The 12,775-nt window shown below is 36.9% G+C and overlaps 1 protein-coding gene across 1 annotated transcript; it reads right to left on the reverse strand.

Annotated features, from left to right (window-relative positions):
• Positions 1-6,110: 6,110 nt before the first annotated feature.
• Positions 6,111-11,178, reverse strand: LOC140938409 (adenosine receptor A2b-like). The gene is made up of 2 exons (XM_073387895.1): positions 10,687-11,178; positions 6,111-7,499 (listed from the first exon to the last, which is right to left on the reverse strand). The coding sequence occupies exons 1-2, from the start codon at positions 11,022-11,024 to the stop codon at positions 6,293-6,295; spliced, it is 1,545 nt and encodes a 514-aa protein (XP_073243996.1). The 5' UTR covers positions 11,025-11,178; the 3' UTR covers positions 6,111-6,292.
• Positions 11,179-12,775: the final 1,597 nt, after the last annotated feature.

A 12,775-nucleotide genomic window follows, 5' to 3' on the forward strand; every position in this document is an offset into this window, starting at 1 on the left:
AGGTTGCAATTCGTTCAATTTAACGGTCAATGCTCCTCTCCACAAACTATCTACTGTGGTGTCCCCCGGGGATCCATTTTGGGCCCCTTGTTTTTCTTGCTCTATATTAATGATTTAAATAACGTATCGACGCTCGTCGAGCTGATTTTATTCGCTGATGATACTAATTTATTTATGTCCCATAAACATCCTGTCTACCTGGCAGCATCACTCAATTCCGAACTTAATAAATTATCCACTTGGCTTAAGGCAAACAAACTCTACTTAAACCTGAAGAAAACAAACTTTATGTTATGTAAGCCTGGACAGAAAAGGTATCATTTTCCAATGCAAATATGCATAAATGAACAGAGAATCGAACACGTTAAGGAAACGGTCTTCCTCGGTGTAGTCCTTGATGAACATCTGTCTTGGAAACCGCACATTTCTCAAGTAGCTCGTAAAATCTCGAAATCAATAGGAGTCATTAATAGAGCTAGATTTTTTCTACCTAAACCGTGTCTAAAAACTCTTTATTATTGTTTAGTTTATCCTTATCTTCATTATTGTATTATTGTCTGGGGATCTACGCACAAAACCAATCTTCGCCGTCTTGTCACTTTGCAAAAGCGAGTTATCAGAATTATTTCTAAATCAACTTTCGATTCTCATTCAGACCCTATTTTCAAAGAATTAGAGCTACTTAAACTTTCCGGTATTAGACAACTAGAATTGGGTAAACTTATGTTTCCTCTTAACCATTCTCTTTTGCCTTCAAATTTCAACAATTATTTTTTTTTAAACAATCAAGTCCATAGCTATGCCACCAGACACGCGAACGACTTTCACCTTCCTTTTTGTAGAACAAACCTTCGTAAATTTTCTGTCAGTTTTCAAGGGCCTACTTATTATAACTCCATAGAAAATGATATTAAAGAATCTAATTCTCTCCACTTATTCAAAACGAAATTGAAAAAAAATTATATATGAATTATTACTTATAAATCTTGTAGTAAATAGTTATCTTTGTTCACATGTCTGATATTATTTTTCTACTTATTGTTACATGTACCATACTTTATATTTTGTCAACTCAGTCTATGTAATTAGTTAATTTATACTTACCTTCATTGTATTTTACTTTCGATCCTGGCCTTACTGTTACTGTTAACTTTATTTTTACTCTTAGGGAGCCCAATGTCTATAAGCCTCATGGTTTCTTTTTGGGCTTCCTCGCCACTTTCATTTGCTTTTGTGTAGCTGTCTTGTTTTATCGTTATTTGTATTTTGTGGTAAATCAAATAAAGTTAAAGAATTAAAGAATTGAAAGCGGATCTATCTTGCTGTTCTAAAAGATTAAAGATACTAACTGTTTGAGAGGTAAAATGACGCTTATGGCACCTGTCTAAAAAACGCTGTATAACGTTTAAAATCAGAATCAGAAGCGCCATATACAGCGAAACCATATGTGAGAATGGGAAGAACTAGGGTTTTAAACAAGTGATCTATTTCCTTCTGGCTAAAGAGTTCCTTTCGTAGAGTTCTGATAATGTGAAGACACTTGTTAGCTTTTGTAAGCTTGAATCTGACGTGCTCGCTAAGAAAGAAAGGCAAATTCCTGTTGACTAGTCCAATTGTTCTTAACAAGCTTACCTCCTTGGAAAATTAACAATGTTTTCAAATTTAAGAAAATCAAATGAGGAGTTTCAGTGTGCGACTCTTTACTGTCAGGGACGAACATTCCAGCCAGCTCATCAAAGTGTCTAAATTTAATTTAGGCAAGATTCTAATATTTTAGCTAATTTTCTTTGAACACAGGTAATTTGTTCTTTTGACTTTCCAAGTTAAAGGTTGGTGTAGATAAATTCCAAGGTACTTATATTGCCGCTTTGCTGTAAAAGATGTTATCATCGTCAGGAAAGAGGCGAAGAAACAATTTCACAGACGAATGAGCAATGTTATATTAAATTATAACATAGCTAGAATATTCGCCTAATCAAATTCAATAGCGCGAGCGTGCTTCATATTCCTACTGAGCACGCTGAAGACGTCAATAAACTATACCTCGAGTTCTTGTGAGCTTAACAATCCTCCCAAGACGTCTCCCAAGTGCATCTATAACTCAAAAGTACACGATGAAGCATTAACCATGTGTTTTAAGGTTGTGTTTAAAGGTTGGTGTAGATCACTGTAATTCCTTATTACATGGCCTTCCTAGGTATCTGTTAGCTAGACTACAGGCAGTTCAGAATGCTGCAGCTCTTGTTGTCACACTGACACCGAAGCATGTTCATATAACTCCTATTTTAATTAATCTTCATTGGTTACCAGTTGAGTTTAGAATAACTTTTAAAGTCCTTTTATTGGTATACAGGGCCCTTCATGGCCTTGCACCTTCTTATATTTCTGACCTTTTGAATTTTAAAACATACTCTAGGTCATTGCGTTCTTCATGTAGAGAATATTTAGTGGTTCCAAGAAGCAGATTGGAAACATATGGAGACAGAGCTTTCTCTATTGCAGGACCTAAATTGTGGAACGATTTACCTCTAGAGATTAGGAAATGTGCTTCAGTGGCAACTTTTAAGCAATCCCTTAAAACTTTTTTATTTAAGTTACCATATAGGTTATGAGATTCCTTTTGTTTTAAGATGTTTTTGATTTATATAGTAGATAACTTAGGCTATATTTGAATTATATTGTATATTGTAGATATTTTATAATTTAGATTTTTTTTTATATATTCTTTTTTGTAATTAGGTAGCGTTTTGGACAGTTATTGGATTTTAGCGCTATATAAATAAAATCATTATTATTATTATTATTATTTTATGACATACATTTAAGAGAAAACTTTTGAATTTGTTAACCGATAGTAGGGAAAAGAGGTGAGTGTTGTTGTTGTTGTTGTTGCCTCTGCGCGAGTTGTGCCGGCTATGGCGTGTGCAAATCATTCTTGCAAAGATATTTCCTTCAAAAAGAATTTTTTGGCAAATTAATAGTTTTCCGGCACCTCAAAATGGATTTTGCAATCTTTTTGAATGTTATTGCTCTCAGTTTCAAGGTAAAAACACAACTGTGAGGTAAAAAAAATGTAGCCAAGTAACATTGACGCGTACTACCTTGAGTGTGCTCTACAATGATAAAAATTTAAGTTAACTGCTGCATTGATCGCTTTGATAGTGTTATAAAACAATTAGTTCAAGCGTCAGCTGTGCGTACGTCGAAATATTGAGCACTTGGGAAGTTTGGAGAGCATTCAAGAGGCTAGAGTTGGTCTCGGCTGCGCCTCGAGCACGTCTTAAGCCTCTTTCGTGTTCTCCAAACTTTCCGCGCGTCCTCAGTATCTCGACATACGCACGCTGACGCATAAACTAATTGTCAAATAAGGGGGTCTAAGGTAAACCCTTGTGGTACACCACAGTACCTAAGATACGTCTAGTCTAAACAACTTTATTTTTTAATTTTCAATTTGGATAGAATGCTTGCGTTTTAGGAGATAAATGTAAAATATTCATGTGGCCTACCACGAATGTCTGCCTATCATGCTTTTAACAGGCCAGGTATTTGAAAAATACAACGGTTTTTATGTAACTTTATCGCTAGACCATCACGGTCACTTTATTTATTATACCAAGTCTATATAAAATAGTCACTGATCCAGAAAAGACTAAAATTGTGATTATTTAATATTTCAGTACAGGTATCGTGTATACTTTTTCCCATCAAGAAAGTCGCGTCGGAAAGCAACAAAAAAGAGGACTCATAAACTCGATCAAAGTAAATAATATTCTACTAGCTAGTTTACCAGAGTATAAAGAAAAATTCAAGTTTTACAGGACTAAACTCATTGGTTTAACTCGTAATTAGTCAAAAAAATCTGCTATCAAATATACTTTGAAAACAAATTTAATAATCTATGAAATACATGGTATAATATTTGAAATGATTTGATAAACAAGGACTGTAAAAAACACAATGACAGAACCAACTGGCCACGGCTCAACTCATAATATAACCCAGCAAAAATTAAAACTATACCTAGCTCGCACGTCATGATCATTCTTCAGCGCGCTATGTTGGGCGATCTAAGCCACTGTAGTGTCAAGCAGCATGTAACTCGAATACTGGGTCAGCTCTCGAAACACCTACTATTTTTCAATAACTGAATTTCTTTTAAGGTGACTCGACCCAGTTTTTTTGGGGGGATACCATCCTACTTTGAAGCTCTCTGGTATCCCCACCTTTACTTTTATCGTAAGTCTAACACATAGAATGGATAACATATAGATCAATCTACAATATAACATAAAATTTTTGGCGATCGGAGTAAATGGCACGTGGTTATAATGCCACGCCCCTTTGAGGTCTGAGTCGAAAATCTGCTGTTGCCGGCATTTTTACGTGAAAATCTCTCGGCTACACATAGTGCGCATTAGTGCCTTGCGCTGAACAGAGTTTCACCAAAATCGCAAAGACCCAATTCGAGAAATTCAGCGGTTTCCAAATTTAGGTCATAATTTATGCGAAAATGATAAGCAAACTTTACACGGATTATATCTAATAAACTATATGATTTATCTCTTTATTTTGGGCATCGTTATAACAGATGGGTCCTTGCAAGTCAGCAAAACAATTTAGGGCCTTGTAAATGAGCGCGATTTCGAGCAAAGCAAACATATAGAAACTATAGCTTTCGCTATTTGTTGACGTTTGTAAGCGTTTAAGAGTCAATCTCACGAAAAAAGCATTTTCTTAAAAATTCGTAGTTTTTTTTCCTTCAAATTTTTTCAGCGCCACAATTGATTAACTAACTACCCGGACTCTGAATTTCATGGTCATTGAAAAACTGTGACATTATCTTCTATAAGCCCAAACTTGAGTAAACATTGAAGATTTTTAGCGTTTTGGCTGAGTTAGTGCTTTGGGAGTTGTCTATTGTTTCTAGTCTGTCATTATACAGCATTCTTTTTCAGCACGCGTGCAATGACCGTGCTTGGCTGACTTCGGAATATGATAATTTTGGTACAGTGAGACAGGCCACCGCGTGATACATAGAGGTTTAACACACAATTATTAATCAATTCTCGTGCCTCTTGTGCCTTTGCAAAAAAATCAAGAAGTGCTACACACTAAATCTACTTACTATTAAAAAAATATCATTTTTTCATAGGTTTAATGCAAGCCAATAATTAAACCAACTCGAGACGGGAATCCCTTCTATTTTCTTATACTAAATTATCATATCTCGGTGAGCATTCAGAAGTCAGCCAAGCGTGGTCATTGCACGCGTGCTGAACAAGAATGCTGTAAAATGACAGACTAGAAACAATAGACAACTCCCAAAGCACAAACTCAGCCAAAACGCTAAAAATCTTCAATGTTTACTCAAGTTTGGGCTTATAGAAGGTAATGTCACAGTGTTTCAATGACCTTGAAATTCAGAGTCCGGGTAGTTAGTTAATCAGTTGTGGCGCTGAAAAAATTTGAAGGAAAAAAAACTACGATTTTTTAAGAAAATGCTTTTTTCGTGAGATTGACTCTTAAACGCTTACAAACGTCAACAAATAGCGAAAACTATAACTTCAAAATGTTTGCTTTGCTCGAAATCGCGCGCATTTACAAGGCCCTAAAGCGTTTTGCTGACTTGCAAGGACCCATCTGTTATAACGATGCCCAAAATAAAGAGATAAATCTCATAGTTTATTAGATATCGTCCATGTAAAGTTTGCTTATCATTTTCGCATAAATTATGACCTAAATTTGGAAACCGCTGAATTTCTCGAATTGGGTCTTTGCGATTTTGGTGAAACTCTGTTTAGCGCAAGGCACTAATGCGCACTATGTGTAGCCGAGAGATTTTCACGTAAAAATGCCGGCAACAGCAGATTTTCGACTCAGACCTCAAAGGGGCGTGGCATTATAACCACGTGCCATTTACTCCGATCGCCAAAAAGTTTATGTTATATTGTAGATTGATCTATATGTTATCCATTCTATGTGTTAGACTTACGATAAAAGTAAAGGTGGGGATACCAGAGAGCTTCAAAGTAGGATGGTACCTCCTAAAAAAAACTGGGTCGAGTCACCTTAAGTATTTCCCTATTTTTATAAATATTTTATTATTATTATTATTATTATTATTATTATTATTTTTATTATTATTACTAATACATACCAATACTGAGTATAACTATTGGAGCTATTGTAGGCGCAATGTCCTATTATTCCTTGTGCATAGCGAGAAAAACGCCTAATTTCGACGAAACTACGGGCCTGTAAGGCAACAAATTTCTCCTCACACACTCATATTCTAATCACTTGTATTCTGGAGTATGATTTCAGTGATTTGCAATTCAGTTTCAGAGGGTCGTATCCGTTGGAGTTGAATATCCCTATCAGATGAATCTGGAATTTCAGACGCAAAGGTGAGCTCTGACAAAGAAGACAACCTGCCGTCACGCTTGTCGTTTAAGGGTGACTTTGATAAAGCTGAGCTTAACAGCTTTGAATAGGTATTCTTAAAGCTTCCGTTTCGGAGTGCAAAAACAAAGGGATTGAGGGCCGAGTTAAGATAGCTACACATCAGAAGAAAGCAGAAAACTTCATCTTCTTTTTCGGGAAACAATGACCAGCATGAGTCACACAGGCCCATGATAATAGTATACGTTGAATAGGGAAGCCAGCAAAAAAAGAAAACGCCAATAAACATGGCGATAGTCTTAGCTGCTTTCATATTTCCTAAATAAGTTTTATTCTCTTGTACGAAGGGAAGTCTACCGCCAACTAACTCGGGTCTTGTTCGCTGACGTGCAATTAGATAAATCTTGATATAAATACCAATGGTGATAATTACTGGTAGAAATATGTTAAGAAACGTTGTGAGTACAGTGTAAGCTTTCTTGAAAGGAAACCAGCAAACCCCTTCAAAAATAAGTGATTCACCAGGAGCATCCCTCCGGCCCATCGAAGGAATTGCAGCGAAGACAACGCTATAAAGCCAAATAAAGATTATGGCAATGAGTGCTCGTTTACGTGTCATGAAAGGAGAACGACGAAAGTGGTTCAGAGGATCGCTGAGGTTCTTGAGACGCTCAATGCTTATGAAGAGGAGGGTCCAAATAGAAGTTGGCACTGAAGTCTGGAATATTATGGTAACGATCTCGCACATAAGTTCCCCATGAACCCAGACACTGCGTACAAAAAACATTTCTAAGTCCAGTGGAGCTACAACCGTTACTGTGATCAAATCTGAGAACGTCAAAGAGAGTAGAAGAAGTGTGGTGGGATTGTTTCGTAGATTTCTGTCCGCCATTATCGCGCAACAAACCAATAAATTGCCAACAATCGCTACTGTAATAATTATTATGTAACATGACAGCACAGAAATCGCGAAAGCTGACGAGAAAGAATAATATGAAGCAGTTTCGTCGCTTAGGCTTTCCTCAGATGTGTTTCTCATTATCTGACTTAAACTCACAGTCAGCTTGTAGTTTCTGTTCTTCAAACACTGATCGACTGTTTACTTCCTTCAGAGCTGTTGTCGTAAGACAGTGATTTGTTCATCTTCCAATGCAGCACTTTTTATGAGTAAAAAACGTCATGGCCAAGATTCCTATATTGTTTGCCTGTCGCCAGAATCTTCCTTTCACGGGACTTGAACGTGGCTAAAGTGATAATAATCATTAACAAAAAGTAAACTGGCTTCAGTTTATAAATAGCTCTACAGCAATATTAATAATCCTGACTGTGTCACACAAAAACACAAGAAAGGCATAAGCTAACGATAAATGAGTAAAACGAGTCGTTGTCGCTTGAGTCTCACCTCTGATGTGTTTATTTGATTACTGTCAGATTTGATTTCTCTCGGAACTTACAGAGTCTTGTTAAATTAAGGCAACTTTTGAACTAAGAAAACAACCTCTGATTTAGAGATATTTTGTTTGTCTGTTGCCAGGGAGCATATGTAAAGGACAAAAATATTGGCTAATACAAAAATCAGGATTATATATTATCAGAAACAAGACTGGTAAACACTTTGGTGAAACGGAAGTACGCGAAAATATTGAAGCTTGTATTTTTTCTAATGTTTCCTTTCTCATTTAACTTGGTTTTTCGGATTGCTCTTTTACACTGTTAGACTTCTTATGGGCAACGCGTAAATAGCTCTAATGAAGGTGCGAAGATATTGATCAAATCCTCCTTCATGTTTTTTTCTCAGTACGTACAGCCGTAGCAGGTGGTGTGCGTCACGACCCACAAAGGTTCATGGGTAAAACTGTTACTGTGCCTCATTTCAATCGTGACACGGTCGAGTTCGCATCTCGTAAGAGAAGTGAATCAAACCCAGGGATCAAAACACTGTTGCCTTTTCCGAAAATCATTACGGAAGAGAGCGATTTCGAGAATTTTCAAGATCTCATAGTGGCCTTAGATGCTTGCTATTGGCTTCATAAGGCAATTTCAAGAAGTTTATCGCGGTTCGGAGACGATCGTGCGATCTAGCCGACTTTGAGCGGCGACTAATTTCCTGCTTCTCATAAGATTTTATGTACTGTTTGGTTTATATGTATGTTTTTATCTCATAGTGAAAGAGATCTGTAGTTCATACCTGGATTTGCTTAACTAAAAAAAATTCGTCCATTAGAAGTGCATATATATTTGATGGACTTTGTTACGGGCAAAGCAGGGGGAGTGCGTGCAAACAGCTAGGTGAGAAATCGTCTCTCATGTTTTGAGAAGTTTATATTATTTTGAAATCCTGCCCGTTTGAAATCCTTATGCGTAAATAAATCTTCTATCAGGCAAGGGGAAAACAGACCGAAAGAGCCGAACATACAACCGCAGAAATAAACAGTAAAATAAACCACGATCTTGTCTGTGCGGTCATTGAAGTGAGCGCAGTATATCGATTTTGTTATAAAGTAAAACCTAACCTCACAGTTTTAAAATCCTGTATGATGTTGTCTGGATCTTCGATAATGGTTTTGTGTTTTGGTAGAGAATTATAACAATTTATTCCCTCACATAACTTTACACGAAGATTTGCATACACGTAGCACACACCGCATGCAAATTATTTTAAAGTCACGCTTTCAGTTTCCGCACTGGGTTATGAAAAATGTTTTGTTTCCAAAGGTTATTACAATATTCAAACTTATTTACCTTTTGTGGTTTAAAATAGAACCAACTCTTCCTGGATTTGGCGTTACTCGCTTCACGTCGGCTTCCGCTTCGGCATGTTTTCTCAGTCCGTTTCCCGGGAGTTGTGCCACTTGGCTGAGAGGATGTCTTAATTCCAAGACACTTTCAACGGCTCATAACGGGAAAACTAACAGGGGTAGACCCGGGTAGACCCCAAAATTTGCAAAGAAGAAAGGTTGAAGTAACAAGATGGCCAAAATAATTCGATAAAACCGCTAACAGTAACCAGCAATAAATCCAAGAAGAACGGCAATAACAACACTCAAATCATCATGGCGGCCTGCACATGACCGAGCAATTCAAACTTGTCACAAACGCTCAAGAAAGCAAAATATTTAAAAGTAACGCAACTGCTATCAAGATAAAGTGTTCCAACAACTTTCCACGGCGGTATAGTGTCGAAATTACCAACACAAGCTTGGAATAAAGCGAAAATTTCACCACATATACCTCTGAAAATAGCTCTTTCTGAGCGCGAAAATCACTCTACAAATGACGCATTCTGATTGGTCAAATCTCGTGACGCACACCGCCTGCAGCAGTAGTAAAGTGTCAGGACTGTCGCTTGTTGGTCTCCGGAGAAATCAAACATTCATCAGAATCCTATCGTCATGCGAAAAACAAGAATAATTATCAATATATTGCAGTAGAGCTATATATCATATACCGAAACCACGTTCTTCGTGTTACTAGGTAAAAGTAATACTGCCCACACGTTCATCCCGTGGAAGTATTAGTCCGGCAACAAACAAACAATCTAGCCAGCTATGTCTTTGACGTCTTATACTCAAAGTGCTGCATTTATTTGAGCAAATCAGTGTGTTGAGACTGGCTCTGACGGGAGTGTTTGAAGAACAGAAACTGCAAGCTGAATTCAAGTTAAGAGTCGAAGAAGCCTCGTATTATTCTTTCTCGTCAGCGTTTGCGATTCCTGCTCTGTCATGTTTCTAATCATTGTTACAGCAGCGATTGTTGGCAATTGAATGGTTTGTTACCCGATAGTGGTGGACAGAAATCTACGGAACAATCTCCTGCTTCCACTCTCGTTACCATTTTGATCGTTTTTATCTGGCTCTATAGCGTTCTCTTTGTTGCAATTCCCTCTATGGGCTGGAGAGATGTCCCTGGTGCGAATCCTTTATTTTTGAAGGTGTTTAAATTTGTAGGTTTCCTTACACCAAAGCTTACACTTTACTTACAAATTTCCTGAACTTCTTTCTACTGTTTATTATCACCAACCGTATTCATATCAAGATTTATGGCATTGCACTTAGGCGGAAGAGAACAAGTCATGCCCCATAGCCAAACGATAAAGTATAACTGCATATCTATTACATCCAAAATTCCAGATTCATCTGATAGCAATTTTCACCTCCAATTAGTACTATTCACTCAGATAATAATAATAATAATAATAATAATAATAATAATAATAATAATAATAATAATAATAATAATAATAATAATAATAATTGGTGCATTAGGAGCTGTCTCGAAAGATACAGAGAAATTGAGGTCGGTACAGTGATGAGGTACACGGTAAGAAAAGCTACACACATTACAGCTCCGTGTTTCCAACCTCCTTGGCGAAAAAGAGACTCTTTGTCAAAAGGCATTGCTATAGTTGCGGTTAGAAGATCGGAGACAGCCAAGGACAGCAGAAGTAGGTTTGTTGGCTTGCGTCTTAGACTTCTGTTAGTGAGTATAGTGAAACAGACCAGAAGGTTTCCAACAACTGCCACTACTGCGATCAATATGTAACAGGTGGCCACAGGGTAGAGAAACCAGGGCCCAAAGAGAGGAGACACTTCGTTTGACTGGTGATCTGATGTGTTGTTCATGTTTTTTTTCCCGACGTTTTGTGGCACTCGGCTGAAGCTAACTTTGGAGAGCTTTTACTGAATAAGCTTTTTGAACTAATCAGGATATATTAGAGTCTCGTAAGCCTTATATAGGCATTTCCGTTTGTTTTCGCCTATGAACCTCTGTTTTTATATCAGCATAGTAGAGGCATATTGTTTTAGAACCATTTAGCTTGACTTAAGTTCTTAAGACACCAATTTAGCCAAAATAGGTTCTTGACATCATAACAATCTCAGAATTAAATTTCACGGCCTTTTGGCTTTTTCTACTTACGCGCATAGTACTAAGAGGAACGCGTTTTCGTTTAGTCAAAATTTCTCGTTTCATATCGGATCAAGTTTCCGTACCAAGGCCTTTCTGAACATGCCTCGACCGCCATGGCCTATTTAAAAAAGCGTAGGTTTTCCCAAAAATAACCAGTGTTCAGACACCCCTTCTTTTCCAAAAAAATGGAGGTCTAATTTTTAAAGGGAGTGGGTGGATGTTCATACATGTAGGCTAATTTAAAATCGGAGAGGCATGAATGCTTTTAAATCAATCAGTTCAATATCGAAAGATTATTTTAAGCACAACCTTGGTTATATTTAACTCGTAATACATTTAGATTAGAAATCGTTGATCCAGCAAGCTGACATCAGCCTCCTTATAAACTCTGTTTGGCTTTTTTATAGTGTTATGAATGAGTGTTAGAATGAGCATTTCAAACTTGATCTCTTGCAAAAACGTTCTCTTAATGGACAAAGACGATCCCTTAAAAAGTCAAGTGTTAAGTCTTTATATTAGTTACACAGTGTCTTTTTAATGAAAAAGGAAATGTTCAATAAGCCAACATTTTCCTAGTTTCAATATAACAAGTTTATCAACGATTTTTCTTCGGTTAAAGACAATAGGCCACTTGCACTAAGAGGTCACGTGACCAATGCTTCCTTTAAACAATGAGTTGGAATCTTGCTGATGCCAAAAATTGTTAGAGCACACAAAAATGACCTTACACCCGAAATTTGAGAGGAAACGCATTTAAGGGATATATTTTGTTGCACTTTGATTTTTGAACAAAGTAGTATGATTTGTATTGGCCGCCATGTTGGAGGGCATGCTCTTGCCCTCCAACATGGCGGCCAAAACTACTTCTTGCTTATATCTTGTTCAACGTTTCATGGTTACGCTCAAATGTGCTGTAAACGTTATCACATCATCTTTTCAACATTTTCCTTGAAGTTTAAGTGCAAAATTTGTGTTCAGAGAGAGGTAATTCATAATTTAAAAATCACATTCTGGTCACGTGACCATTTACGAACTTATTCATTTTAAGGAAATGGTTCGGGTTTGAATAACCAAATCACCATTATTTTGTTTAAAATATGACCCACTAATCGTTTTTCGAAGGCAAAATCATATAACTTTCATTTTCATAAAAACGGTGTCACATGCCTCTTAGTGCAAATGGCCTATTCTTTTTGTTTTCTTTTTTTAAAGGGATTACTACTCACTCGTTTATTTTACCTTTATGGCTAGCACCCGGGTGCAAAAACTGATCATCGAATTTACTGTGAACAAAAACAAAAAAAACGGCCCAAATTTCGTTTAATTTGTTTATATTCTTCTTCTAGATGTGAGAAATATCCAAGAATAGTTCATCAGTCGTTAAAATACAGTATCGACAACTATTTCATTTTTACGTGTTTAATTAGCGTCACAGCCGCGTAAACAAATCACGAAATTCTATGCC

This window comes from Porites lutea, chromosome 5 (assembly GCF_958299795.1).
Source record: "Porites lutea chromosome 5, jaPorLute2.1, whole genome shotgun sequence".
In the NCBI taxonomy this organism is placed as follows: Eukaryota; Metazoa; Cnidaria; class Anthozoa; order Scleractinia; family Poritidae; genus Porites; species Porites lutea.

Excerpts from the sequence above, each read along its gene's own strand:
- LOC140938409 (XM_073387895.1), bottom strand. The coding sequence starts at position 11,024 with ATGAACAACACATCAGATCACCAGTCAAACGAAGTGTCTCCTCTCTTT. Across the intron at positions 7,500-10,686 it reads GTACCGACCTCAATTTCTCT|AGTCGATCAGTGTTTGAAGA; the intron begins GTATCTTTCGAG and ends AAGGAAGTAAAC.